This window comes from Marmota monax, unplaced genomic scaffold (assembly GCF_021218885.2).
Source record: "Marmota monax isolate L192 unplaced genomic scaffold, Marmota_monax_Labrador192_F-V1.1 WCK01_AAM20220418_F8-fsc00006, whole genome shotgun sequence".
NCBI lineage: Eukaryota > Metazoa > Chordata > Mammalia > Rodentia > Sciuridae > Marmota > Marmota monax.
This window is the reverse complement of record NW_026693712.1, coordinates 7,210,766-7,238,105: the sequence shown is the minus strand read 5'-3', so window position 1 is coordinate 7,238,105 and position 27,340 is coordinate 7,210,766. Positions and strand designations below refer to the sequence as shown.

The 27,340-nt window shown below is 35.6% G+C and overlaps 1 protein-coding gene across 1 annotated transcript in view; it reads right to left on the bottom strand.

The window, feature by feature from the left end:
• Adamts19 (ADAM metallopeptidase with thrombospondin type 1 motif 19) overlaps window positions 1–27,340 on the bottom strand; it is a 265,915-nt gene that overhangs the window by 41,148 nt on the left and 197,427 nt on the right. Inside the window, exons 17-19 of the mRNA XM_046460436.2 lie at window positions 23,448–23,605; window positions 19,237–19,390; window positions 7,431–7,566 (exon numbers count right to left, since the gene is read on the bottom strand). Coding sequence (XP_046316392.1) covers window positions 7,431–7,566; window positions 19,237–19,390; window positions 23,448–23,605 — 448 coding nt within the window. The remainder of the gene's footprint in view (window positions 1–7,430; window positions 7,567–19,236; window positions 19,391–23,447; window positions 23,606–27,340) is intronic.

Genomic DNA, 27,340 nt, shown 5'->3' with positions numbered 1-27,340 from the left:
GAGATACCAACACAGTTTATCTGATAAATGAAAGACTATGTGACTACAGGGCAGGTAGTGTTTAAACATGGTGTTAGAGTTTGGATTCAAAATGTCCCCCACAGGTCATGTGCTAAAGACTTAAGTCACCAGCTTTGGTGCTACTGAGAAGTGGGGCAAGGATGGAGGAGGTGGGTTACTGAGGGTGTAACCTTGAAGGCCATACCTTGTCTGCAACCCCAAACCTTGTCCTAGTTCCTGGCCACTAGGAGGTGAGCAGGTTTGTTTTTCTGTACCCTTCTGCCATGATGTCCTGCCTCACCACAGGCCCAGAAACAATGGAGCCACCAACCAGAGGCTGAAACCTCTGAAACTAACCCAAAATAAAACTTTTCTCCTTTTTTTTTTTTAATGAGTATTCTATCACAACAATAAAAATCTAACAGAGAAAATCAGTACAAGAAGTGGAATCATTGCTGTGACTAGATGTGACCTTGTGGCTCAGAAGCCTTTGGAACTGTTTGCAGGAGGGGTTTGAAAATGTTTGGACATGCAGGTTAGAGGATCCCTAGAATGTTGTAAGTGGAGCTTAACAGATGATTCTGGTGCGAGCTTGGAAGATCAGAAAGGTACTAGGAAAGCAGGTTTCAAATGAAAAGAAGGATTCAATTGGAACTTGGAGTAGGGCAAAAACAAAACAAACCAAAATAAAAAACAATCAACAAAACAAAAAATTTGTTTGCATATTATCCATGTCCTGAGACTATGTGTGAGTCTGAGTTTAAAGGTGAAGGACTAGTTTTATCTGGCAGAGAAAATTTCAAGGCAGCACTGCATTCAGGCAGTGGCATGGATGTGGCTTGCTGGATTTAGCCAGGTTTAAAGTGAAGGCAAGAAGTAGAGTGGAAAGATCTGAAAACTTGAAATTTGACCAGAAACACATATAAAATTGTGGTCATGGAAGTTATGATTGCTGAAGAGATTAGTACCATAAAAAAGAAGCCAAGTACTTTGCACTAAATAATAGGAAAAATGTGTGTGGGAACTGGCTAGTGATTGGCGACAGGCCCTTCACCCCACTGTTTCAACCTCAAGGGTGTAAAAGTGCAAACTTGTTTGAAAGACTTCTTTGAAAAGAGAGCCCCTGGGTGCCTTGTACACACAAGGCTGCCTAGGAAGTTGTTTTTCCAGGAATCATTTCATCATACTCAGCCATACAAGCACTCAGGGGTTTCTGCAGTTACAGTGAAAGAGGCTACTACTCCCACTGGCAGCAGACATTGGCATCCTCCACATGGTGCTAGTTGTGCAGGTATGCAGACTCACAGAGTCAGGGAGGCTTCCACCTAGATTTCAAAAGAAGGCCTGGAAGGTCAGGCATTATGTGTCAGGATCTGAGTCCCTGTGTGCAGGCCCTAACAAGATGATGCATAAAACTGTAAAAGTAAAGTCCAAGCTGCAATGAAGACCCCAGGAATTTGGAGATACCAAGAATGCAGATACCAAGGAAAGCCAAGGCCAAGACAGAGGCCATGTAGGTTGCTGTAGGCAAGGCCATAGGGTGAGATTATAAGTGCTTTGGAGCTCACACCATGCTAACATGTGCTACAAGATTTAACGCTTGCCTTGCTGGGTTTTGGTTTTGTTTTGGTCCCATCCCTCTTTTTATGCCATTTTTGGAATGTGACTATTTATTCTGTATTATTGTTTTTTATTTTTTTTCATAATTAAGTTTGAGTCTAAGAAGAGTTTCAGTCTAAGAAGAGACTTTGGACTTGGACTTTGAAGCAATGCTGGAATAGTTAAAACTTTGGGAACTCTTAGAGTCAGACTGGATATATTTTGCGTTATGAGATGGACATGAACTTTTGGGGGCTAGAGGAAGAATGTTATGTCTTGCTTCTAAAATATCTCCCAAAGACTATGTGCTGAAGGCTATGGTCAAAAGCCTGTGGCATTAATGTAAGGTAGGGCCTGGTTTAAGGAGGCTGGTCACTGGGAGCATGTCATTAAAATATATATTTTGTCCCTGGCCTGCCTCTGTCTCTCTTTTTCTTTTTCTGCTTCACTGTGAGGTGATATTTGCTTTGCTCAGCCCAAGCCCTTCCACCATTATGCCTCACAACAAGTCTAAAAACAAAGGAGGTAGCTGAAACCTCTGAAACTATGAGCCATAATTTATTTTTTTCTCCTTTGTGTTTCTTGGGTATTTTGTCACAGCAACAAAAAGCTGACTAATGTACAGGTATATCTGAGACAACATGATGATTCATATCCCAGGTAGAATGGAGTAAATGGAGCAAGATTTCAGCATGCTATTCAGAATGACATGCAGTTTAAAACTTATGAATTGCTTATTTCTGGAATTTTCCATTTAATATTTTTGAACTGCAGTTGACTGTGGGTATTTGAAATCTAAATGAAACCACAGATAAGGGATGATTATTATAGTATTTATTGTATATACATTTTGGTATATTTTTAAAAATTTATTTTTGTACATACTTTTCTCTTGTTTCATCTTCTACTTGTTTGGAAACCAAACCATAATCTGAACTTATTCCCCAATTTTCACCTCATGCCATTTGTTCACGTAGGGTCCTCTGCCTGGATTCTTGGCTACCAGCTCTAAACCCCTTCTTCCCAAGATGACTTCTCCCTCCAGCCAACAGGGTCTGCTGCTTTCCTCTGCCCTCTATCACCTGGCTTGTAGTTCTCATAGGGACTTACAAGATACTCCCTGGGGAGGTAGAGGAGCTTGAAGGGTATTGTTTTAGTTAGCTTTTCATTGCTGTGATCAAAATAGCTGACAAGAACAATTGACAGGAGAGGCTTGCCATTTGAGAGGCTTTAGTCAATAGCAAACTTCATTTATCTGGGCTTAAGGTGAGGCAGCACATGATGAGCGAAGACCCCAATGGAGGAAAACTACTCTTCTCATGACAATAGTAGAGACAGTGGGAGAAGAAGCCACAGAAAAGATGCCCCTTTCTAGAGCATCCTCCAAAGACCCACCACTTTTAGCCACACCTGACCTGCCTACCATTACTACCCAGTCAGTCCTTTCAAACTAGGATGAACTATCTAGGTTATAGCTCTCATAATCCAATCATTCTACCTCTTAATATTTCTGCATTAATAGGAGTTTGGGGGAGATAATGCACATCTAAACCATAACAGTGAATTAAGGAAATTTGACCCTCCTTTCCATTTAATATATATATAAATTCCTCAAGATCATAGATCAAAGCCTTGTTCTTTGCATCCATAACACTTTCCATATAATAGATTTTCTAAAAACATTTCTTGACATGGAAATTAGATTTGTCTGTTTTACAGAGATAGTCTCAATTGTTCCAAATTTGCCTACTCCAGTATTCCTAGAAATAATCTACATTTTGAGCAGACATACCCTCTAACAATCTAGTTTGTTCATCTTTAAAATGGTTTAATTTTAAATGATTTAATGTTTCCAGTTCTGAAAAAGGAAATATTCACAGTAACATTTGTAATCCATTACTGAGTCTTACAGGTTCTTGTTTGCTGACCTATCATTTTGCTTTGGAGTATTCCCATGGATTTTGCCTAACGTGCATTTAATCTTCCAAATTCAGCTATATTTTCACACAAGAATATTCCAGAAATATTCACAATTTAAATTGATTTGTGTACTTTTTCCTCCAACTATAGAATCCAGAAGATACTACTGAAAACATAAGTTTTAGAATTTCATGGAGTCTCATATTTTTAAAATAAATCATTTTTTTCAGATCCTTCATATAATAATAAAAATATGCTTTTTATAGTCCTTGAAAACTGCTCAAAAGTAAGAAGTAAATGTAGACTGCATTCTAAATGTGAGGTGCAGGACAGGCTGAACTAAGTTGTCTGCAGGGCAGGCTGAACAAAGGTTAGCTGCAGGATAACCCAAGCACTCAAACCCCCCTCTGTCTGATCCTTTATCACCTGTTCCTATCAAGTCTGAACACTCAAGAGGGCACTCAAGGCTGAGCACTCAATCCCCCCCCCCCCGTTCAAGGCTGAACACGTAACCCCCCTTTTGCCAACAAGGCTGCTTGCAAACCCAGAGACCCCATTAGATTTGGGCTATAAAAACTCCCTCCTGTTGGGCCCCCCTCTCTTGCTCTCTCTGTCTCTATTTCTTGCTCTTGCTCTTTCTTCTCTTGCTTTGGCTCTCCATTTCACTCTCTCCTCTCCTCTCTCTCTCTCTCTCTCTTTGCTCCCCCCCCACTTTATTCTCTTTCCCCGCTATTTCTTTGTCTCTCTTTTTCTCCTCTTTTTCACTGCTGCAATAAAGACCTCTTGGTCGCTCCAAGTGTTGTGGTCACTTTCCTTTCACTAATGAAATTATAAATTTAGAATTCACCTAATTTGCAATTATCCCATTTCCTGATCCTGAAGATGCCATATTCTCAAAAGTTTTTTCCTATTGTATCAGTCTATTTTATATTAGGCACATATGGTTCCATCAGGCCTTTTGGTAATTTTTTCAATACATGTGAATGGAAATTTGAAAACTTACTTCTAGGGAAGAGAAGGGAAAAAAGCAAGAGAAATAAAAGATATGCTCTGCCAGCAAGACTTGGAAACCTTTCCTGTGATGATCCTTAATAATTGCCCATGTCGTTTCTTGCTTTCCATTATTTTGGCTAACCTCGCTGACATTACTTCTTGGTGATTCAAAATATACTGCCTTCCTTTCCAAAGGAAGGAAGACAATAATCTCTAGGAAAAAAAAATGCTTCCAGTCTCCAGCTGCAAAAATTTCTCACTCAAAAATGTACTGACCTTTTAAAAACTATTCATTTTACCAAGTCATTATCAAGGCACTTTTCCTCAAGAGAGCTGAAGTTTGTGATTGAATAGCAAATGATATGTACTGTACACTCTGCTCCCTCACAGACCAAGTTAGGAAGTGACCAAGATGTTCTGTTCCTTAAATCCAGTTCTTCAAAGATTACTGAGGCATCAGAAAAAGCTCTTCCATAAAACAAAAAAACATTATGTGGTAAATAAAACAAATGGTTTTATTTCACATAGGTTTTGAAATATGTTAACAAATATTCCACATAAGTTATTTAGCATTTAAGTATATGTTAAAAGTGTGCACCAGGACTGGGGTTGTGGCTCAGTGGTACAGTGCTCGCCTAGCATGTATGAGGCCCTGGATTCAATCCTCACCACCGTATAAAAATAAATAAATAAATAAAGATATTGTGTCCAACTACAACTAAGAAATAAATATTTAAAAAAATAAAAATGTGCACCACTTTTGTACAATGAATCAAAGAGCATTCTGCTATCATGTATAACTGATTAGAACAAAAAACAAAATAAATAAAAATAAAGGCACAGAACATTAAAAAGTGGTTAATTTTGTGTTGTGGTACTACTTCAATTAATAAAATATACACAGAAACACAAAAATACACATTTCTTTAGGTTCATATATGTTCTTTACATAAATACACAGCTAATTGTCAAGGATACCATCCAAGCTGGGAGCACTAATAACAGAAAAGGGATCACCAAGGGAAAATTTGCTTTGAAATGTATGAATCTTTATAAAAATATATTAAGGTTTAATTGTTTAATTTGAAATAAATTATTTTAATAGAAAAAAACTGATATGAAAAGATAGAGTTCTTAGACATGGTGATGATTCCAATGATCCAGTTCAAAAACCAAAAGTTCTACTTAAGATCTGTCCAGACCTGAATGGAAAGACACCAAAGACCTACCTGTTGAAAACAATAATAACATAGAATATCTATCTAATTACTATCCTGTATTATAAAAGATCTTTACTAGTTCACCAGTTATGGAGTTAGGCTTAAAACCATAACGTGGGAACATAGAGTGTGCGTGATATTATTAAAAGTATATTAATGTTATTTTGTATTTTGCATAACATTGTATGTCTCATTATTCTCTTCTTTTAGGAGGATATATTTGCATGGGCATAGGATTGTTAGAGCAAGAGTGAAAACGAAAGAAAAATTGATAAGCAGCTTTTAATATTTAAAATATATTAAATCTACAGTAAAGCAAGCCCTGAAATTTGAACATTGTAAAAGAAGGAAGTACTTTTCCAAAACCTTTTAAGCGTCCATTAACATGGCATGAACTGGATCAAAAGAGCTTAAGAACTGAGTTTTACAATGAGGCAGAAATAGCAATGACTGAAGATAGAAAAGAAGGGGCGGGGAAGAGAGGAGACAAGAAAACCAGAACTGAACATCTACCTGGATGACACTCCAGAGATCATCAAAGAGTATTCCAGAGATTATTTAAGAAAGAAAAGTGCAAATATAGGTTAACTTGCAATTTTGCTGCTCCTGCACTTTTATTCCTTCACCCTGTCCCATACTTACTCATTGTGATAGGAGGTTATAAAGTTTATATTAGTTATAAATGAATACAAAGCTATAAACTCTTTGCATATTTGAGTTCTGCAGTGTGTAAATTCACCATGACTCCATTGCAGAAGCTATTGTTAAGGGGAGATCAATCCTCTATTTAACTTCCTAAGAATTCACAACCATGCCTAACTGACTGAGCCTCAACAAATTCCTGAATGTCAGATAAAATAAATAATATTGTTACCATTCTCAATGAATCAGTCCAGCCTCACACTCTTCATCATCCCATTCCTAAAAAAATTAGGGCTTTTTAACAGTAGGGCTGAGTTCTACTCAAGTTCAACATTAATTTTTATGAGATAACATGTAAATTTTCAGTAGCCCTGTGATGGCAACTGTAGTGGCTTCTCCGAAATTAAACTCAGGTTCATCTTGTCTCTGCTTCGTCTTCTTGTTACTAAGGCATGGTCTTCCTCCTCCTACCCCACTCTCAGCTGCTTGGCATAGATATTTTGTCTCCTACTTAGGAGTCTCTTGCCTGCTTTCCTAATACTTACTGGGAAAATAAGGAGCTGGGTCAGAAACCCGGAAGTTTGCACAGAGAACTAGAGGAGAGGAAGTGAGGAACTAGCTTCAGGAAACAGGACAACTCTGTCCCTATTATTCTGCAGTTATTCTGGTCCTGCCCCATCCTACCTTGATTTATTTACCTCTGGAAAGTTCTAATGTATGATTTCAGAGAACATAAAAGCAAATATCTAAATTCAACTAAATAACCAGATTTTTGAAGAGGTGATCTACAGGTTACCAAGTAATCTTAATTACTTCTCACCACAATCTCCCCACCCCCATCCCCAGTTAAGTGGTTGTATTTACACTATGGAGAACACAAAGTTGTAAGTATTAGCCTTACATTCTTAGACTTTGCTTCTTTAAAAGTTCACATTGTGATACATATCCCTTTGTAAGCTATCTAAGAAAATGTGATTCTAATAATATTCTGAGTATGCTTTAGGGATAGCAATATAACAGCCAAACAATGCTTGTAGGGTAGCTGGCATAGGGTACCGTGTTTGACATGGCTGCTCGTTGCACTTCCGAATCTGTGGCTCTGGTTTTGTTAAGTGTTTGCATTTCTTGTTGTCGACAATGCTGATATTCTTGCTCATGATTTTTGTGCAGGACACCGTTGTCTTCCTTTCTCCTAAGAATTGCAAATTAATATATAAAGCAATGTTATCATACTCATTTATGAAATGGATTTACATATTCATAAGCTTGGAATTTTCATAGATATTTTAAACTAATTTTAAGTTCCATCCATGAAGATAATAGTATTTATAATTTACATAACAAAATGTATTTCTAGGCTTAAGAATTTTTTTTCCTTAGAAAGTAAATGGCAAGAATTTATATTACAAGGTGATAGTAGCAACCTAAGTGGACAAGAGGTTAATAGAAAGTTTTTGTTGTAATAAACTGTGGTTATCTTTTAGCATTAAGTGGTTGAAAACCATGTGTGTGGGCAGGGGAGAGAGCCCAGAGGTAGAACACTTGCTTAGCATGCATAAGGCCCTGGGCTCAATCCCTAGCATCCAGAAAAACAAAACTGTATGTGCATAAGGCATTAGGGATCCTCTTTCCCTAATAGGCCTTTTTTTGAAAGCACATAAAAAGCACACAGATGTGTGTGCACATTGAATCATCTTGTTGCGCATCACCAGAGTTCTGTAGTGAGTGACTGGAAGCAAGCTTACTTTGATTATAACTCAGAACTTAACTCCTGTTTACCTCTGAGAATTCTACACCCTGAGAATTCCAGAAATTTTTTTCTCTGCAATGATTGTTATTTTTTCTGAGAAAAATCATAGGCCTCTTACCATTTTTCACTGGTTTTCAAAAAACTCCCATTTTGTACTTTCTCTGCTATGGTAGAAGTTAGGAAGTAAGAATGACTATTTGCCTATATATTCATTTTGGTTACAGCTCCATAATCACAATTCCTTGATAATACTATTATTATTGACTTAAAGTCTAGTAAATATGTACTAAATTCTGTTTCTCCATTAAAGTCTTATATGTAAATAACCTGAGTAAAAAAAAGACATCTAAATAAGATTTAATAACCTATTTTAATTGATGGTTTGACATTATAAAATAATTAAATCAGCCAACAATTTTAAAGTCAGGTGGGTCACGAAGGATTACAAAGAACTCAGAAGTCTTCTGGGTCCTATGACTGTCATGCGATGGTAATTAGGAAGCTCAGAGCATTCATGCTGGTCATGCCAAACATGAAAGGCTAGGCTGGCGCCAGAGAGGTCACTCTGTCACTCAGTTAACAGAAAGAGGAGGCTGGCATCAGGAAGGAGGAAAGAAGAGATGTAGAATGAGAGTTATTTTCATTTTGAAACATTTCTTACTTCAATGACTGATTGAAAGAAAATGGGGTGGCCAAGTAGAAGGCAAAAGAACAGGTGCAATTCAGGATCATGTTTTGATTTTCATCTCAATAATACTGCACACAGCCTCACCACTATTCATTGTTTTCAAACATGACAACATATATATGTATATACATGTGTATTAAGCAGCAATTATATCTGTGATTATTATTGCATGTCTTGTTATGAAAACCTTCAGTGTTTTCTGTCTTCTAACAGATAGCACAGTGTTGTCCAAATGGAAAATTCCTGAATTGCAGTACCTTTGGCCAAGGACCTCAAGCACAAAGGGCCTGCCTGAGGGACAATAGCTACACCCTCAGAGGTCCTCTTACATTACTGGTACAGCTCACGAAACAAGGTGACTTGATGCTAACTTATGGAGAGAAGTCACCTTTCATGCCCAGGTACACACCTAGGGAATTCCTTTGCAGATCAAGAAGGACAGTGTGTGACACTTGACTTAATCATAGATTCTCAATGTCTATCAATGTCAAACTGCTAGAGAAACAAAACCAACTTTGTCTCATTTAGATTTTTGTCTTTCTTTCTTAACACATAGAGAAAACAGACCTCATAAGGTACAGGATACTTAAATGTAAAAATAAAAGGTTTTTGGTTACTTTCCTTCTGGCTTCCTGTGCTTCAGGGACTGGGTTATGATTTTACACATATAGTAAGTAGATATACAAATTTTGTTTAATGATAGTGTATGTAAGTATTAGTTATATGTTATTATGATGAATACTGAAACTACAGTTAAAATAAATGTGACTTATGAAATGTAAATGTTAGTTTTAAAATCTAATTTGAAGCCCTCATAGTTATAAAACACTCCTACAAGAATATAGTTCCCTAAACTGATTTAAATAATGGCACTTTGCCAACTACAGCACATAAAGCATGATAAACACATAATCCAGAAAGCTTGTGCTGAACATTTATGTATCACAGAATAAATAACTCAGGACTAATCATGTTGCATTTCTGCCTTTTCTTAGAAGGTACCAAAACTAAGTTATGTAAGCCCAGAATTAACACATTAAGCTATTGAAAAAAAAATCTTTTAAGTGTAAGACTAATATTGCAAAAGAAATATGGGCATTGTCCTCATTTTAGGGAGCTCCTTGTTGGTGCTCTAAGTACAAAAGTGTGTGAATACAAATTGGGACATTTCCATCCATGTTGTTAGCAAGGAAGCTCAATAGCCTAAGTTTTTGGCAGTCAGGAGAAGCTTAACTCCACTTTTTTCTTTCATTGAACAAAAACAATAGAATCAGGAAAAACATATTGCTCAGCTACAGACACATCATGCCTTTGAAAATACAACTAAGATCTTAAACCCATATGGGAATGTTATTGTTTGATTTTTTTTTTTCTATTTTTTACATCCTAGCCAGCACCGGAAATTTCCATTCTAGCATCTAATAGCAGTATGTACAGTGCATCCAATACTGTGGAACCTAGGGGCAAATAAAGCAATGAAGTAACTGCCCTTCTGTCTGAACAATGAGTAAGCTGTAGATAGTGTGTTATCTGCTTAATGGTAAACACTTCACCTGTGCCATCCCCAGTAACAGTCATGGGGAAATCTGTTTGGTTGTTTTGGATATAGTTAAGAATAAAATAAAATCATCATTATGCATTCATATCTTTAAGGAATTTGGGCAAAATCTAAAAAAAAAGATTCATTTTTATTGGCTGAATCTTTCTGCTCTGAAGACATTTAACAAAGATCACCCATTAGATTAAGTGAGCCTTCTTTTTCAGACTCACAGAGAAGCTTTTACCTATTTTTTCCTGTGCCCTGTGTTTACTACATAAAAGATAAAAGGGATATTTAAAAATAAAATTTGTCTATCCAGGTTGATCATATTTGTAGAACGTACATCATAAGTGCAGACACACATTACTGTGGGTAGGTTCTGTGTTTCAGTACACATAATTGAAACTCTCTAGATATTATTGGACAACCTGATTTTAAAAATAAAGTTGTGGAACTTTATAGGAGAAATATTATGTGTATACATGTGCATATACAGTTGTCTTGATAATTTTCTTTTGAAAATGTTACTTATTTTCTATGAACTAATGATGACCAATAAGCCATGAGAACCAAAAGTAAATATATTTTGATGAGATGAAGGACTTTTCTCTAAGCACTTAGAGCTACGTAAAATGCTTACAACTCTTTATACATGCATTTTAAAAACTGGAACGTCTTCCAAAGTCACTTTATGTAATTGTTCTGGTTTGGATATGAGGTGTCCCCAGAAAGCTTGTGTGTGAGACAGTGAAAGTTCAGAGGTGAACTGATTGGGTTTTGACAGCTTTAACCTTAATAAATTAAATCCTTTTGAATGAATTAACTGACTGGTAACTGTTGACAAGTAGGGTGTGGCTGGAGGAGGTAGGGCACTGAGATCTATATTTTGTCCTGGTGAGTAGAACTCTTTTCTTTGCTTCCTGATTACCTGGTCCTGAGCCGCTTTTCTCTGCTGTGATGTTCTGCTTCAATTTGGACCGAGTTGGAGTTGGCCATCTATAGGTTGAGACTTCTGAAAAGGTGTATCTCTAACAAACTTTTCTAAAAATGTTCTTATTCTTTGGTCACGGTGGCAAAAAAAGCTGACTACAACAATTTAGTTCTTCTTCCTTTTTCGTTTCAGTACTGGGGATTGAACTCAGAGGCATTCTACCACTGAGCTATACCCCCAGCACTCTAGCCCTTATTTATTTAATTATTCTTTTTTTTTTCAGTGCTGGGGATTGAACCCAGGACCTTGTGCATGCTAGGCAAGCACTCTACCAACTGAGCTATATCCCCAGCCCCCTTTTTTTATTTTTGAATTACAGTTGTTCTAAGTTGCCCAGGGTGGTGTGAATTTTATGATTCCCTTGTCTCATCCTTCTGAGTTGCTGGGATTACAGATGTACAGCACCATGCCCGGCTATCATTTACTTATCGATCATTATTTTTTTACATTTCTATGAAATATTTTTCCCTCAGGGTTTGAGCTCAATACTAAAATGGCTATTTCAGTTTTTATTATAATAAAAATTATTATGCATTGTTTACAACACTTATGTATAATCCAAACTGATTTTGTCACTTCCATGCATGCAAATATTTTAATGGGGCCCATAACCTTCAAGTTAAATTTTACTTGAGTACTAGCATCACACTGAATGAGCTTCATGAACTGGCTTTCCTCCTACTTTTATGACCTAGGCACTTTCTACTCTTCAGTCTTCACAACTTTCTCACTGGCCCCAGAGCCGTTGCACATTTGTTTACCCCTGAGAGAATTTCTGTAGCTCCTGTTATTGCTCCATATGGTGCTTTTAGTATCATTTGACCCCCTAGTAGGTAGATGTGAAATTTCTGAAAGTAGGAACCATTCATTTTTCTCATTCATCTAATAATAGATGGTGTATAGTCAGTACTGGTAAAACACTGAATGAATAAAGTATAAACCTGCAATTTTAGCCTTCAGTGATTTCTGTACTAAGAAGTTCATCTCGACACTGAGTTTCCTTGAATGGTATTTTTTTTCAAACAAAATGACCTATTATGGGAAATAATAATCTATGGCAAATTCAGCTCATGGATCATCATTTAAATATTTAAAATCGAGCTGGTAAGGACTTTATGGTAATATAAAAATGTTTGTATACTATTAAGAAAACAAATTAGAATACAATGTATATTTTATTATTGAAATAAAATAATGCAAATAAAAATGGAAAATATATTTGGTGCTCTTTCTTTAGTTAATAACATTTATGTTGGAATAAGAGTATATCAACTTTAAAGTGGAAAAAGGAACAAACTGCACATCCAAAAATATTCTTTTCTGTCCAACACATTCTAAAAGATTTTAAAAGGTACAAGCTTCTGCATATTGAGAGGTGGTTTCTGATTTGAATCCAAAGGCTGGGATATGTCCATGTGATCTGGACATGGATAAGGAAAGCAGGAACTAGAGGGGCCCAAAATGCTAAGATGCTAAGGGGTGGGAGGCTAGAGGAACATGAATGAATGGGAAGAACATACAATGTTGGCTTATTATTTTCCTCAAATTGTTATCTCTTCAAATTGTATCCCTAAAAGCATGTCTAACTCATTTGTTTCAAAATGGATTGTTGAATCTTTGCACATCCATTCAAGGTTTAATTTTTTTCATTCATCCATTCACTAGATCAAAATAAATCCTAAGGTTGTTAATGGTGATTCTGCATGTAGCCAGAGTGGTACTTTTTACCAGGGATGAAGCCAGGGGCACTCCACCATTGAGCTACATCCCCAGTCCTTTTTTGTATTTTATTTTAGAGGTATGGTCTTGCTGAGTTGTTCAGGGCCTCATTAAGTTATTGAGGCTGTCTTTGAACTCATGATCTTCCTGCCTCAGTCTCCTGAGTCACTGAGATTACAAGTGTGTGCCACCAGGCTCGGCAAGAATGGTAACTTTTTAATGCCTCTCAAGACCTAAGTCATTCAAAATAGGTCTTTTACATCAAATTTTTAATGAACCTCTGAAGATCCAAAATCAGTTTAAAATGCTTATTCAAATATTTTAATGTTTTAGAGCTCCAATGCAAAGTAAACATTATTTCAGAAATACATTTTAAGACAGTTGAAAATAAAGACTAGTTTCAATGGTTGATGCTAAAATAAAAGTGATATATATCCATTCAAAGTTTTCTAGGCCTACCCTCTGTCCTTGAAAAAACTGTTAGGAAAAGTATTTGAGCTTTAGTAAATTTATGTTAAACTTTTGGAAAAACTTATTTAGAATTATCAATACTTTTAGTTTTTTTTAGAAAACAGTCTTTTTTTAAAACAAAATGCTTCTATGTTAGGTTTTTAATAACTTGTAATAACTGGCATTCATAAATTCATACAAATGTATAGTGAATAAAAGTAGTTTAAATTATTTTAAAACTTAGTTGCAGGTATTGACATAAAATATCATTAACAATAAAAATTCATGTAGACAACATTAAATTTTTTTTAATTTCTTATCTCCAATTAGTACTGCCAATCTAATATCTTCCAACAAAATTAGAAAACTAACTTGTCAAACATTGAAACTTTATACTACCTTGTGATACCTTATTTGCTCTTAATATATTCATATGAAATAGAATACTGCAATTGCTCTTGGAAATGAATTTTGCATGAATCTGTTTCCAATGTTCTGTGTTTTAAACACACTCTCATTTAATTCATGAATATGCTGAAAGATTACAAAGCCCTTCCTGGCTATAAAATCAACAACACAAAGTTAGAAACAATGCAATTCTTGAAAGCCTGTCCATCTACTTTATTTATGAACTGAAAAGAAAAATAATACCCAATAGCCCAGAAATATTTTGGCATTGACATTATTATGTGCCCTATTAACATAGTCATAGATAATTGAAAACTGTTGACTAAACAGTGCAACAAAGTTCAGAGGGAAGGTCTACACCAGCACCAATCATAGAGGAATTATAAATAATTAGGAGGAGTATGTTGCAAAATCTGCCATTTCAAATAAAAATAGAGACATATAAATTTTTAAATGAAACGTCTCTTTGAATCCAAAGAAAACCTAAATAATCTCTAGAGGACATTCTCTATTTTGTGGAAAGAAAATATGTGAAGCTTGTTGAGCTGATCCTGAAGCAGTGTGGCCAGGAGGAAAGGGGACTTGAGCCCAGGAGTGGCGGAATCTGATCCTGGGTCCACCCATCACAGGGCCCCTGGAGGTCCTGGTCTCTATGCACTTCAGCTATATCATCTCCATGATGAAGAAATCATGTGTAAAGGTCTCTAATATTTCTCTGGCTCTGAGATTAAAACTATTTATTGTGAATCTCTATTCCTTAAGATTTAGAAATTGACAAAACATACTCCAGGAATCATCTAATATGATTTTTGGGAAAATTTTTAATCCTAAACAATTTGCTCTTTCAAACTGAAGGTTGACAAGTTCTGTATGTTTTGCTGAATCTTGTAACAGATCACAATTTTAGGAGAAAAAAAATGAGGATAATATAATTCACTGGGCAAATGTTTTCCTGTCCAGGCTTTTAAAATGCAAACTGATTTTAATGACTGTTCTTCACTGATAATAAGGTGATCCATCAGACTCTCTGTCAATTCCCTCACCCATACCCCACCCTGACCATCGGACAGAGACTGACTGGTCAGTGGACTGAAGACATGACTAAAATTCTTATCTGAGTTGCAGTAAAGGAGAAATCTGTAACTGCATATTCCATTGAGAACGTATTTGTTCCAGGTTATTTATTTATTTTTTTATCTGTGTAACAGATGTGACTCAGGTAAAGGGAGATGAGCCTTGCTATTGGTGCAGAATGGGTGAAGGAGATGACCAGGAATTTGCATGTATAAAGGCTGTTCACAGGAGAACATAGGATGATGGCAGACTGAAGTCACTTGGTGATAGTGTGGCCTGAGAGGAAACATGGCCACTGGAAATTTCCTTGTGGCAAGAATGACTGAGAACATTTTTTTAATTTGAGAGAATTATTTGAAATCTATTTGTTGTAATTACCTTATATCCTTTGCAGTAAAGAGTGTTCTGTATAATATCACCTCGCCCTGCCTGCTGGATTGCCTATGCCTGGTGGCTCCAGGGGGCCAGGGGACGCAGGCAACAGGTGCAATCCTAAAGCTATGAGCACTCTGCTAATGACTGTTCCTTCCCTCTTCACCTCTGAATGTTCCCACATGCTCCTGCTCTCTTTTGAGAACACTGTTTCTTGCTCTCCCTGCAGCCTCCAATGAGGTAAGCATTTTGCTTATGCTCTGGTACCTTTGGGAACTAGAAGCAGTGTGGGTCTCTGTGTTCCTCAGTGCCTCTAGCAGACCTTTCTTCCTTTCTTCTTTGAAAACTGTAGTTTTGTATCAGACTATACAATGCATCACCCTTCTTGTGATCAAATGCAAACTCCTGAGTCATTCCTTCTCCTTATGTTTAGATTTTGGCTCCTGGCTTATTGTCATATTTTTCTAACCCTGCTCCTGGTACAATTCTTACAATTACACTATCAATTTGAGTGATTCTGGCACTATGTGTACCTGGCCCTCTTCTCTCCACTGTGATCTTGCTTTTGATTTTAGTTATGCAAGTAACTCCCTCACCACTCTGTATGACCAATCGCTATTATCTGATCCATAATCTCAGCTCTATTTCCTATTATATCTTGCTTTTCTAGCCCCTTAGTACTCTGTGTCTAGGAATTCTTTAACACCACCAGGCTCTATGTCTATTGATACTATCACATTTTTACTATCTTTAAATCCTGTCATACCTTTGCTTTCCTCCTCACAGAACTAAAGTTCACATTTCACTGTTTCCAACTTGTTACATAAAATTTCAGACCATAAAACATAAAATTGGAATCTGATTTTATTTTATCTTTCTCACCTGGAAATTCCCAAACTTACTCCACATGAGTACCTACATACTGTACATAGAGAATAAAGACATCATGAGGACTGGTGTCATTCTAAGCGGATACTACTAACTTCAAGTGGATCATTAGTGCTGTCACACAATCAAAATACACATGCCCATTCAATTTGTCTCCTTATTCTCTTAGTGGCCACTTCACATCCCTCTTTTCAAACTCTATTACCTCCTTTTCTACCCTCACTCTCACAAAGACTACATTTTTTTTAGAAAATAGATGCAGTAAGAAGAATATTGCCATAAGTTCTTGGCACTAAACTCTTTGCGTGTTACTAGTGATGGACTGTCCATATATTTGTGTAAAGCCAACTTTGGCATCCTGTCCCCCATCCCATGCGGATATTGTTTCATCAAATGTTTGTTGTCACCTTTGCATTTCTAGTTTTCTGTTCTGTTCTAGAAAATGCACACTGACAAACAAGTATGTATAATTTCTCTTATTAAAAACAACAAATTTTGTTGATTCACATTCTTTTTTAGCTACTGCCACATTTCTCTATTTTCTTCTTTCAGCAACATTCCTAGAATCCCTTAAAGTTCCTTTCTCCACTTATTCTGTCATTTTCTTTTGAATCCACTCCACTTGGTCTTTTAAGCCAAACATGTCATTGAAATGAATTTGTACGGGGTAAGAATTGAACTTCTGTTTCAAAGCTATTAAATGTAATCCATTAAAAACACAATCATGTAATATATTTAAATGTTACAGTCAACTCTTCCTCTACATTATTTTCCATTGGTAGTTTTTGATAGTTGATAATTTTCTCCTTATAACAGCTCTATGTCAGATGCCTAGCAAGAGTTTTGCTGTCCTGTGTGTCTTCTCCTATGTGTTGGCTACTCATTTTAAAATGTTTTGCACCTTCCTCTTCATCCCTCCAGACTCTCAATGCAGAGTACCCCAAGTCTCAGTCCTCCAACAGCTTCTCTCGCTCTCACTCCCCACATTTGTTCATTTGGTGACTTTTAGTTTCAATATTTTAATATTTCATCCATATACCGAGTGTCTCTAATATTCTCTCCTGAACACCAGAATTTTATATCCAACTGCTTACTTGGGATCACCCTTAGATATTAGGCACCTTAAACTGATAATGAGAATAAAACTCCCTGCTAATCCTGTGACTTCACTTTCCTATGTAAATCCATGGTGGCTTCATATTGCTAGTGGCTAAAACTATCACATTCATTCTCTGACATTCATAGCTCTACATGTTTCTATCAATACAATCTGTTAGTTCTACTTTGAGATTTTGTACAGACCCTCCTGACCACTCTTCCCTCCCACATTGCTAACAAAGTGGAGTGGTACAATTATTATTCTCTTTCCTGGATTACTGTAGTAACTTCCAAACTGATCTCTCCTTCTACCTTTTTGTTCCATTCAGCCAACTCTCAACTTGGAAGCAAAAAAAAAAAAAAAAGAAAAAGAAAAAAAACCCTTTAAAAATGCAAACCAGATTAAGTTACTCCTCTACTTGAGCATTACCACAAGCATCCCACACCATCCAGAGCAAAGGAGGGCCATGCCAGCCTTCTTGCTATTCCTGAGCAACCAGCTCTACTCATACCCCAGGGTTTCCACCAGCCCCATACAACCTTCATGGTCATGTCAGAGTTTATTTGTTTGTTTGCTTATTTGTGTTAATTCATCCTGATCTTATTGAGGGCTTTTCTGACCACCATATTTAAAACTGAACCTACTCCCTCTATTCTTCACACTTCAGATTTGTTTCCTGCCCTTGCTTATTTTTCTGCAGATACTTCTCACACTTTGATACCTTAATGTATTCTTTACCTGTCTACTTATTTTCTGTCTTCTGTACAACAAACACACTCTTCCACCTGCCAGTATCACCTGCCAGTCTCTTTCTGCACTTTCCCAGGCTTCTGCGGCAGCAACATTAAGCTTTGCATATTGATATTCCTTCACGAAAAAACCAAATAAAATTTTCACTTCTTTACACAAACCATGTCATATTATATACAGTACACACACACACACACACACCATGCACACACACACAATACCTTTATATGGTAAAGATTTCTCCTTTTGTTCTTAGGAGGCATCTCATACGCAAAGCTGTATAAAATGTTATTAAGTGGAAGTAACTGAAATAATAATATGCTACTGATGCACAGGGATTCACAGGGAAGGTGGAAGTCCCTGACTGGGATCTACTCACCCTTACTATTCACTACTTCTGTGAGCAACAAAAATCTACTTAATCTGTGGCACACAAGTTTCTCATGGGCAACACAAAGGTAAGATGAAGTAATTTCTAAGTCTAACATTTTATGTTGAAGTAATTTCATTCTTTTGTCTCCTCAGTCTCTGACATGAAAACAAAAACAGAAAATCTTGGAGCACAATTTCAGGAAAATAGTAACATGCTTTTAAAAACTAGCAAGCTAAAGAATTAGGGAAATTATGTTTGTTTTTTTTCCCCCACATATTCTGTATATTTAGCCTAAGTATGCAGACAACACAGAAGCAAACTCAATACTACTCTGACAAAACATGCTTCTAATTCTTGTAGTCTACAATTCTTGCGGGCAGATGTAGTTTGGAATCCAGAATTTTGAAGATTTTATCAAGTTAATACAGTACAAAAACATTGCATAACAACTTAAATAATGTCTATGGAACCTAGTGCATTACAAACAAAATTCACTACTATTTATGCAATACAATACAATGAGTCGTCACATTAGTGAAATATGTAACAATTCTAAATACTTTGTTTCAGTTCAAGGCAGATTTTGCTACAGAGTAGTTCAGGTACTTAGGTACTAAACATATCATCAAAAAACCTCAGTTTCCAATCCTTTATGGATTTTGGAATTGCAGATTAGGGGTATGGAATCTGTCTTACTTATCAGTGGTTAGTGAGAAAAAAACTGCTGTTTTGGAGAGATGAATATTTAAAAATTTTTCACCTCCTCCACATGTGGCATCGCAGTCTTCCCAGCCTGTGTGAGTCCACATGAAGAGGGGTTCTGGTTCTTTGGAGCTCTGATTCTCTGGAACGGGGTCTGATGGGACAGTGTATTCATAGTGAAGACCATAATTCTGATCTTGAAACAGGAGTACCTATAACATATAAAAATGATCAGGACACATTTGATGTGAAATATAAACTAAGGACACTGATATTTTAAAATCCCTATTGCATGGCAAGGATACCTCTTTAATATGTAGCAGAAAAATGTGACAGTACTCTTAAATATCAAAATTGTCATACTTTTGAAAAGATAGGACCCTATAGTTACCTCTGAGCCTAAGAGGTCATGAAGAAAAGTTCAGTTGAATGATATCAGAAATACCTGGTAATTTATTTTCAATTTGATGGGCTAAACAGTTTCTCAAAGAATTGGCACATGCATGATGACTTCAGTGGGGGTAGAAGGGAGTGGTGGCAGGAATGTGTGTTCCATTTGGCATTAAGATATGACCCACAGTATAATATCAACTGTGACCTTTCCACTTGAATAAGAAAAAATAAACAGGAAGTCCCCAAGTTAACAGAGGACTCCTCTTTCTTCCATACTCAGGTGAAGACTTAGAGGATCATATCTCCCTAAGGACAGAGAACTTCTAAGCCAACTGGAGGATAAGACTTTCATTCCATATATGCTTGCAGTTAACTTTGAATTTTGGCAAGTTGATGAATTTTCCACTTGTAGTAAAAATTGTTTTCTTCAAAAATGTTAAAATGAATTTATAAATAAATATTAACTTAATAACTGTACATTTATGTACAAAAAAATAAACAGTTCAATAAACCATAAAGGATGTGTGGGAAGGACTGAACTCTAGGTTACACTGCACAAAACCATAGGCAAGGATCATGTCTGTTTTGTTCTCTATAGGTACCCAGGACCAAGCTCAGAACTGGATCATAATGAATACTTACTTATACATAGTATATAGATGTATATACATATGTATCTATGTGTATGTAATTAAGTGAAACAATGAATGATGATTTTTCTTCATCAATTCATTTTCAGAAAATCTGTCAAACAACCACATGAAATAAATCACTTTAATGACTCTGAGAAACTATCGAAAATGTATATAATACAATGTGAAGCACAAAAACACATATTCCTACATTTTTAAATCATGCTTAATTTTAGGAAACTTTGTGCAATATTTCACCTGTGTTCATACAGTTGTAATGATAGGTAAAAAGAGTTAATACTCTGCGGGGGAAAAAAAAAGTAAATGAACCCAAAGTTAAGGGTCTGCATTTCTATTATATTTTTCCCACTGTTTTTTTTTCTTAAAGTTTTGTTCAAGGTATCAACAGAAATACTAAGATATGTTTTGATGGTGAATTGAGCGTTGAGTTTATAAAATAACTACACGATAATAAATATAAGCCTGGCATAGTGGTGTATATGTAGGAAGATTGCAAGTGTAATGTCAACTTGGGCAACTTAACAAGATCCTGTCTCAAAAATTGAAAAGGTCTGGGAATGACATAAAAAGGGCTAGAGATGTAGCTCAGTGGGAGAGTGTCCCTGGGTTCAATCCCCAGCACCACCAAAAAAAAAAAAAAAAAAGAAAGAAAAAGAAGAATAAATAAATAAAACCATTTTTTTAGGTTCACAAATGAGTAACATACTAGGTACTAATTCATAATACACCACAGTGCTTACACAGTGCTTATTTTGGCTTCAATATCTCAAATATCTCATTTGATGTTGCCAATTATAGGCTACTTTCAGCCCAATAAGTTTGAACTTAGTTTTTTTTTTTTTTAAAAAAAAAAAAAAAAAAACTACTTGTTTATGCTTTTAAACTAGACTATTACATAATTTTAAATGATGGAATAAACATAAATAACAACTATTTGCCAACTTAATTAATTACATAAAAACATGTCTATTTTACCTAATAAACTGCCTTTTCATTGATAGAACTTGAGGTAGTCCTCGAATATCTAATGCCACTTAAAATAGAGACATTGGCCACAAAACCATTAGCTCTTTCTTAAACCATTTGAATTTGGCAGTATCCTTTGCAAAAGGAAAGTGTGACCATGTTACAGTAGATGGGCACATATGGAAGCATGGCAGCAGAAGTATTGCCTTTCAAAAATCAGTACCAGCTTCGAGTCTGTAATAGTCATTAAAGAAAAATATCTTAGAAGTGCAGTTTCCCTTGGATTACTGAATAAATCCAGGTCACATAGATGCCTTCTTTTAGACATAGTTCACTGACTTTAATTATACTTCATGCTTCCAGGAAAAACCTTGGTAATTACCAGTCAGATTAAAGATTCTGAAGCAATGAAGCTCCCCCTGCCCAATACCAAGGTCTCTCATACACACTTTTTAAAGTAGAGGCTCATTATAAGAGACTTGGTCTTGTTACATTTTAAAAAAATGTAGGATACACTTACATAAGTTAGCAAACATAATAGCATTTTCTGAAATCTAATCATTAAAAATATTTTTGCTTTGATAGTTATTGTATGTGACCCAATCATAGAAGGAGCTATATATTACTCAAATAACAGCAGTCATTTTTTCTCTCTTTTTTTCTAAGTGGCACAGAGGACAGAAGGGAGTCTCCAATTGAATTTATAGAGTAGGACACAAAGGATTAAAATAATTATTTAAAATATGTATATTTATTATCCAAGGAAGTTTAGTATAAAGATCTCAACTTTATAAAAGAGAGAAAGCATTGAACAATGATTATTTACTGACAGTTAAATAATTTATTAGATAACACTATGCACCATGCTTAACTTTCCTCATACTTAGTTCTTTTTAGTCAATCAAATGAAATAACAACAATCATACATATCGCACAGGGTTATTATGTGGATTATGTGTTGCACTGAGTATAAAGCACCCTTGGCCAGTGTCTGATTCTTAGTGCTCAATGAATGGTGAATATTACTAAGATTGGAACAGAAGGTACACATCCACTTACCTTGCTCCCTGTACTGGTGATGGTAAAGCATAGTGATTGTAGTTATATAGAACCTTGTAATTTAAATTACGGTTTTTGGACCAGAAAGAGTGGCATCAGGTAGAAACTGGTTAGAAACACAGATCTCAGGTCCTGCCTCCGAACCAAATCAGTAGAATGTACATTTTAACAAGAACTCCACGTAATTAGTGGGCACTTTAAAGGAGTCAATGCAAATGGGCCAATATGTGATTTGAACCTCTGGCTCCTATATTAGCAACACAGATGTCTCCAATTGAAGATAAAGTCAACATAAAATGTGTGGAGATATTAAATAATGTGGCATAACACACTCCAAAATAAACAGCCAATGGATCATGGCTTAGATCAGTTTTATGTGTAGATGTAAGGAGGTGCTGAAATGTCTGAATTTTAGAACACTTTTTGCCACTAAAATAGAAAACTCATGATAATGATATATTCAGTCCTCTGGCTCCTATGGAATCATCACTGACTGTCATGATTAAGGTCAAAAGAGGCTTGTAGACCTGCCACCATCCTGGACAGAGCCCCATCATCCTAACCCTTTCTCTCCAAATTTCTCTGGACATGTATCTAATCTTTTAATAACTTTAAGCCTAAATTATCATCCCAAACACTCAAATTTTCGTAAGTCTTTATTGGAATCTATTGACCCAGTAAGCAAGCCTAACAGGGTAAATGAGAACACTGATATATGTGTGTGTGTATGTGTGTGTATGAGTATAAATATATAAAAATAAATATATATATTTATTTAGCAAATTATTTTCCTCATCAAAAGAACATTTTATCAAATGCATTTTATACAGAATCAGACAACACCCACACAATGGATTTTGAAATGCTACAATTTGCAATAGTATATAGCAATCTTTTCATAGATATGCAGTCTGGTTAGTAAATAAATGCTTCTAGGAAAAAGAGAGTCTTTGTTCCTTGGGACTATACTCTGAATCTGTGAAAACCCTAAAACATTGTATTCTGTTTATAATAATTGTTGTTTTCAGAAATCATAAATTTAAATACATTTTTAAAAAAACTAAAAACTCACCTCTTAAATAATTTTAAATGCCTACCTGACAATTTGGATTTGGGGAAAAGATTAGAGAAGGTACAATAGGAATGTCTTTATCATGAGAAACTGCTTATGCAATGTTATCAATTCTTTCCCTCATACCAGGAGGTGTAAAGGTGTTGTAGTAGGACCTTTGGCAGAGATCTTCTCCCAGAGGCCTCGTCTCACGTAATGAACAGTAGTTCCAGCTAAATTGAATGCTCCAGAGTGTTCAATCTTCCAGTCACTATTTATAGACTGTTTGCCAGAATCTCGGAGAGCTATAAAGAGGTTTGAAAGTGTTATGAGCATTAAAAAACCAGCAGTAATACCCACTTCACATTATTTCATTAAAAGCACTAATAACTTAAGCTGATAAATTATTGGTAATTGCTATGTAAGCCAATCTCCATTTAGGGATGTTTGAGTGTTTCCAAGTTCTTTAAATTCTCTATAATGTTTGAATATACATACTGTAAACTAACTATATCTGAATATTTCCCTTGACCATATTCTCAGATTTGTAATTGAACTTTTAAGGATTTTGAAAAACACTTTCAAACTGATTTTCTTAAAAAGGTATATCAATTTATATTCCCATACCAGTGCCTGAGAAAGCCCATTTCTCCATTTCTGAACATCTCTTTCGGATGAATTTTTCTTCTCTCTCTCTCTCTCTCTCTCTCTCTCTCTCTCTCTCTCTTAATTAACTGAGGATTGAACCCAGGAACCCTTACCACTGACCTATATCCTAAGTCCTTTTTATTTTTAATTTTGAGACAGGGTCTCTCTAAGTTGCTGAGGCTGCCTTTGAACTTGCCATCCTCCTTTCTCAGCCTTCAAAGTTGCTGGAATTACAGATGTTCACCACCATGCCCACAATCTCAGTCAATTGATCCCACAATTTAAATTGATTTTATCTTTAATGGAGATAACTATACTACTAGCCTAGGAATCAGAGGTTCAAATCAAATATTAGCCCATTTCCTTCTTCTACATAAAGGTGCCTGCAAATTACCTGGGGTTCATTTTGTCTGGAGCAGAAGCTGAGATCTATATTTCCTTATATAACATTTAATCATGATTGAATAATTACTGAAATATTCGCTATAACTCAGTAAAACTTAATGTTTAGAAAGCCTCCAAATGAACAAAATAGACATGCTTTCTCTCTCCTCATGGAACTTGTAACCTAACTGGAGAACCTGGCATTCAACCAGTTATTTAAATAACTAATTTATGAAGGGAGTTGAGGAAGGCTTGTGTGTGGGGGGGTTATTTATTGAGGATGTTAGCTAGGAGGAATAAAGGAAGCAGAGAGAAAATTCAAGACCAAGTGGACTGAAAACATAAAGGTCTTAACACGCAGCTTGCTGGAGATCTGGGAGACAAGTGTGCATGAGTCCAACTATGCTGAGCAGATTATAAAGGCAAAGGCTGGAGACATAAAGAATAACTAGACCTTATAATTTCTGTAGTATGCAGTGAGTTTTTACAACAAAATATAAATACAAATCTTTAATGAAAATTTGAAAAACTATTATGTGGAGAAGGGACTGGTGTAGTACATTTAGATAGAGAAGATAGCACATACCATCAATATGGTAGCCCAGCTGACAGTAATTGTGGCTTGGATTGAGGTAATTGAAAAAAACAGCAAGATTTACTTAGAATGAAGTTGACAGAATATGGTTATGACTTGATTGTCTTGGGTAAAAGAAATTGTTACATATGACGCTAGATTTCCAGAGTAAGGAAACAGTGGGATCGATATGAGGATATTAATATAATGAAAAAAGCTATCAATCATGGTTGAGGAGAAATATCAGAAGTTAAATTTTGAACAATCTAGCTTTTTAAAAAGGATCTCTTGCTTTATTACTATTAAAATTGATGATTTTGGTAAGCAAAAGCAATAAGCAGAAAAAAAGCAAAAAGCATTTGCTTATTAATCACTTATTTTTTCATAATAATTACTTGTTAGAATTATTTATGGCTCTTAGCAAGATTTTCTGGTGCTTGTATAAAAACAATGTATTAATGAAATTATAATTATTGAAATTTAACTCATCAGTCTCAGCTTCCAACAAATAATGTTTTATCATTCACTTTATATAGTCTAACATGAATTTTTAATAGAAATATCAAATAATCATACATACTTCCAGGGTTATGAAAAATATGTAAGATTAATTTTTACTTTGAATTTTAAATTTGAAGGAAAATATATTGAAAGAAAACAAGATAGCTACTACCATCTATAGATGAATAGGAAATACTTGTTACGATCTACAAATGGATGTATTTTAGACAATGTTAAAGCTTTTTGATAAAAAAATAAATGATTTTGCCTAAAAGGTAAAGTATTTCTTTATATATCCCTACAGTCTATAAAATATTTGAAACATCTTTTGGCTTAGATTTGGATACTGATCAGTACAACCTCATTTTCCCCACTGTATTTCAAGACATTTTTAGGGCACAATTATAAAGGAATAGGTCCTGAAAATATCTGATAAAAATTCCTTAAGAAACCTCTTGGGGTTGCTAGAATAGGATATTTAGACTCAACTCATATTATTGGCATTCAGCATTCCCCAGAAAATGGCACACACATAAGCATGGAAATCCACAAATTTTATTAGCTTAACAGTCATCTCACATGAAGAATTAGTGGTTTGGTCATTTGATATTTCTTAGTCTTTGTTTTTAGTTCATTAACTTTAAAATTGTGTTTTCAGAAAAAAAAATTGCTTCTGACCTTGATTGGATAACTGGAACTGTTTTAGTTTCCCACCATAAACAACTAGAAAACTAGTCAATGTATGAAACAATTGTTCTCAAACACTGGATTCCTGACCACAGAAAAGTGTGATGGGTGGAGAACAAATGATCTCAAAATTGCTTGGCTTTCTGCTTGAAAATATTTACTAGAATATTAGGTAGCCATCAAAAGGTCAGTGATAATAGTAAGAGAAAGCTCATGACATAATACAAAAATAATGTAAGGATATGTTTATACTTTAATGTGATTCCTGGCAAAAACCCAGCAAGGATTTCTGGAGGTACAGACAAGCTTTTTCTGACACGTATGTGGAAAGGTGCAGGCCCATAATTGCTAAACATCTTCATGAAGAAAAGCAAAGTGGGAGGGCGGGGTCTGGCTGATGTGATACTGGGAGGCTGAACCCAAGCAGAACACAAATGATGAGGGCCCCACTGAGATGAGGACACAGAGAATGGAGCTGAACCAGCTGAGGCTCCTGGCATTGGTTTAATGGTGTACAGAAGACAAGAGTGAGTGACACAAAGAGCTCCAAAAACCTACAAAGGGTCCTTGGAGTCCATGGCTGAATATTCAGCTTCACCCAAGTTGGGTGTGATTCCCCAAAGTTGGGAAGCAAACTGCTACTGGGAAGATCTAAACTTTATAACCCCTGGAGCTCAAGGAGGGACGAAAGATACATGAGTTCTATGCAGAGTGGTCAGATCTATTTGAACATATGGTCTTTGGTAAAGAAGCTACAAGAAACAAGTCTTTAGTAGCCCTAGGAGAAAGACTAATTTAGCACCATGCTACCAAACTTTAAAAAAGGCTCAACAAGTCTGGCTGATTTGAAAGTAAATTAACTGTCCAGCAAAATGAAATTCAATGCTCAATAATAAAAATAACAAAATATAGCCATTTAACCATGTCTTATTGATCATGTCCAGCATCCAATAAAAAATTATTATACACATGAAGAAGTTAGAAAATGTGACTTAACATAACCAAGAGGAAAAAAAAATCACTCAATAAAATGAAATTCAGGAGTACTAGAGATAATGGACTTAGTGGATTAGACAACAACTATGTTCGGTATGTACATGAATTTTTTTAAAAAAAATACGTGATATTGAAGAGTGCCATGTGAAAAAGACACAGTATATATAGAAGGATAAAAGAATTTAAGCATTCATTAGGCATATCATAAGAACCAATTCAAGCCAGAAGATAATGAATACAATATGGAAAA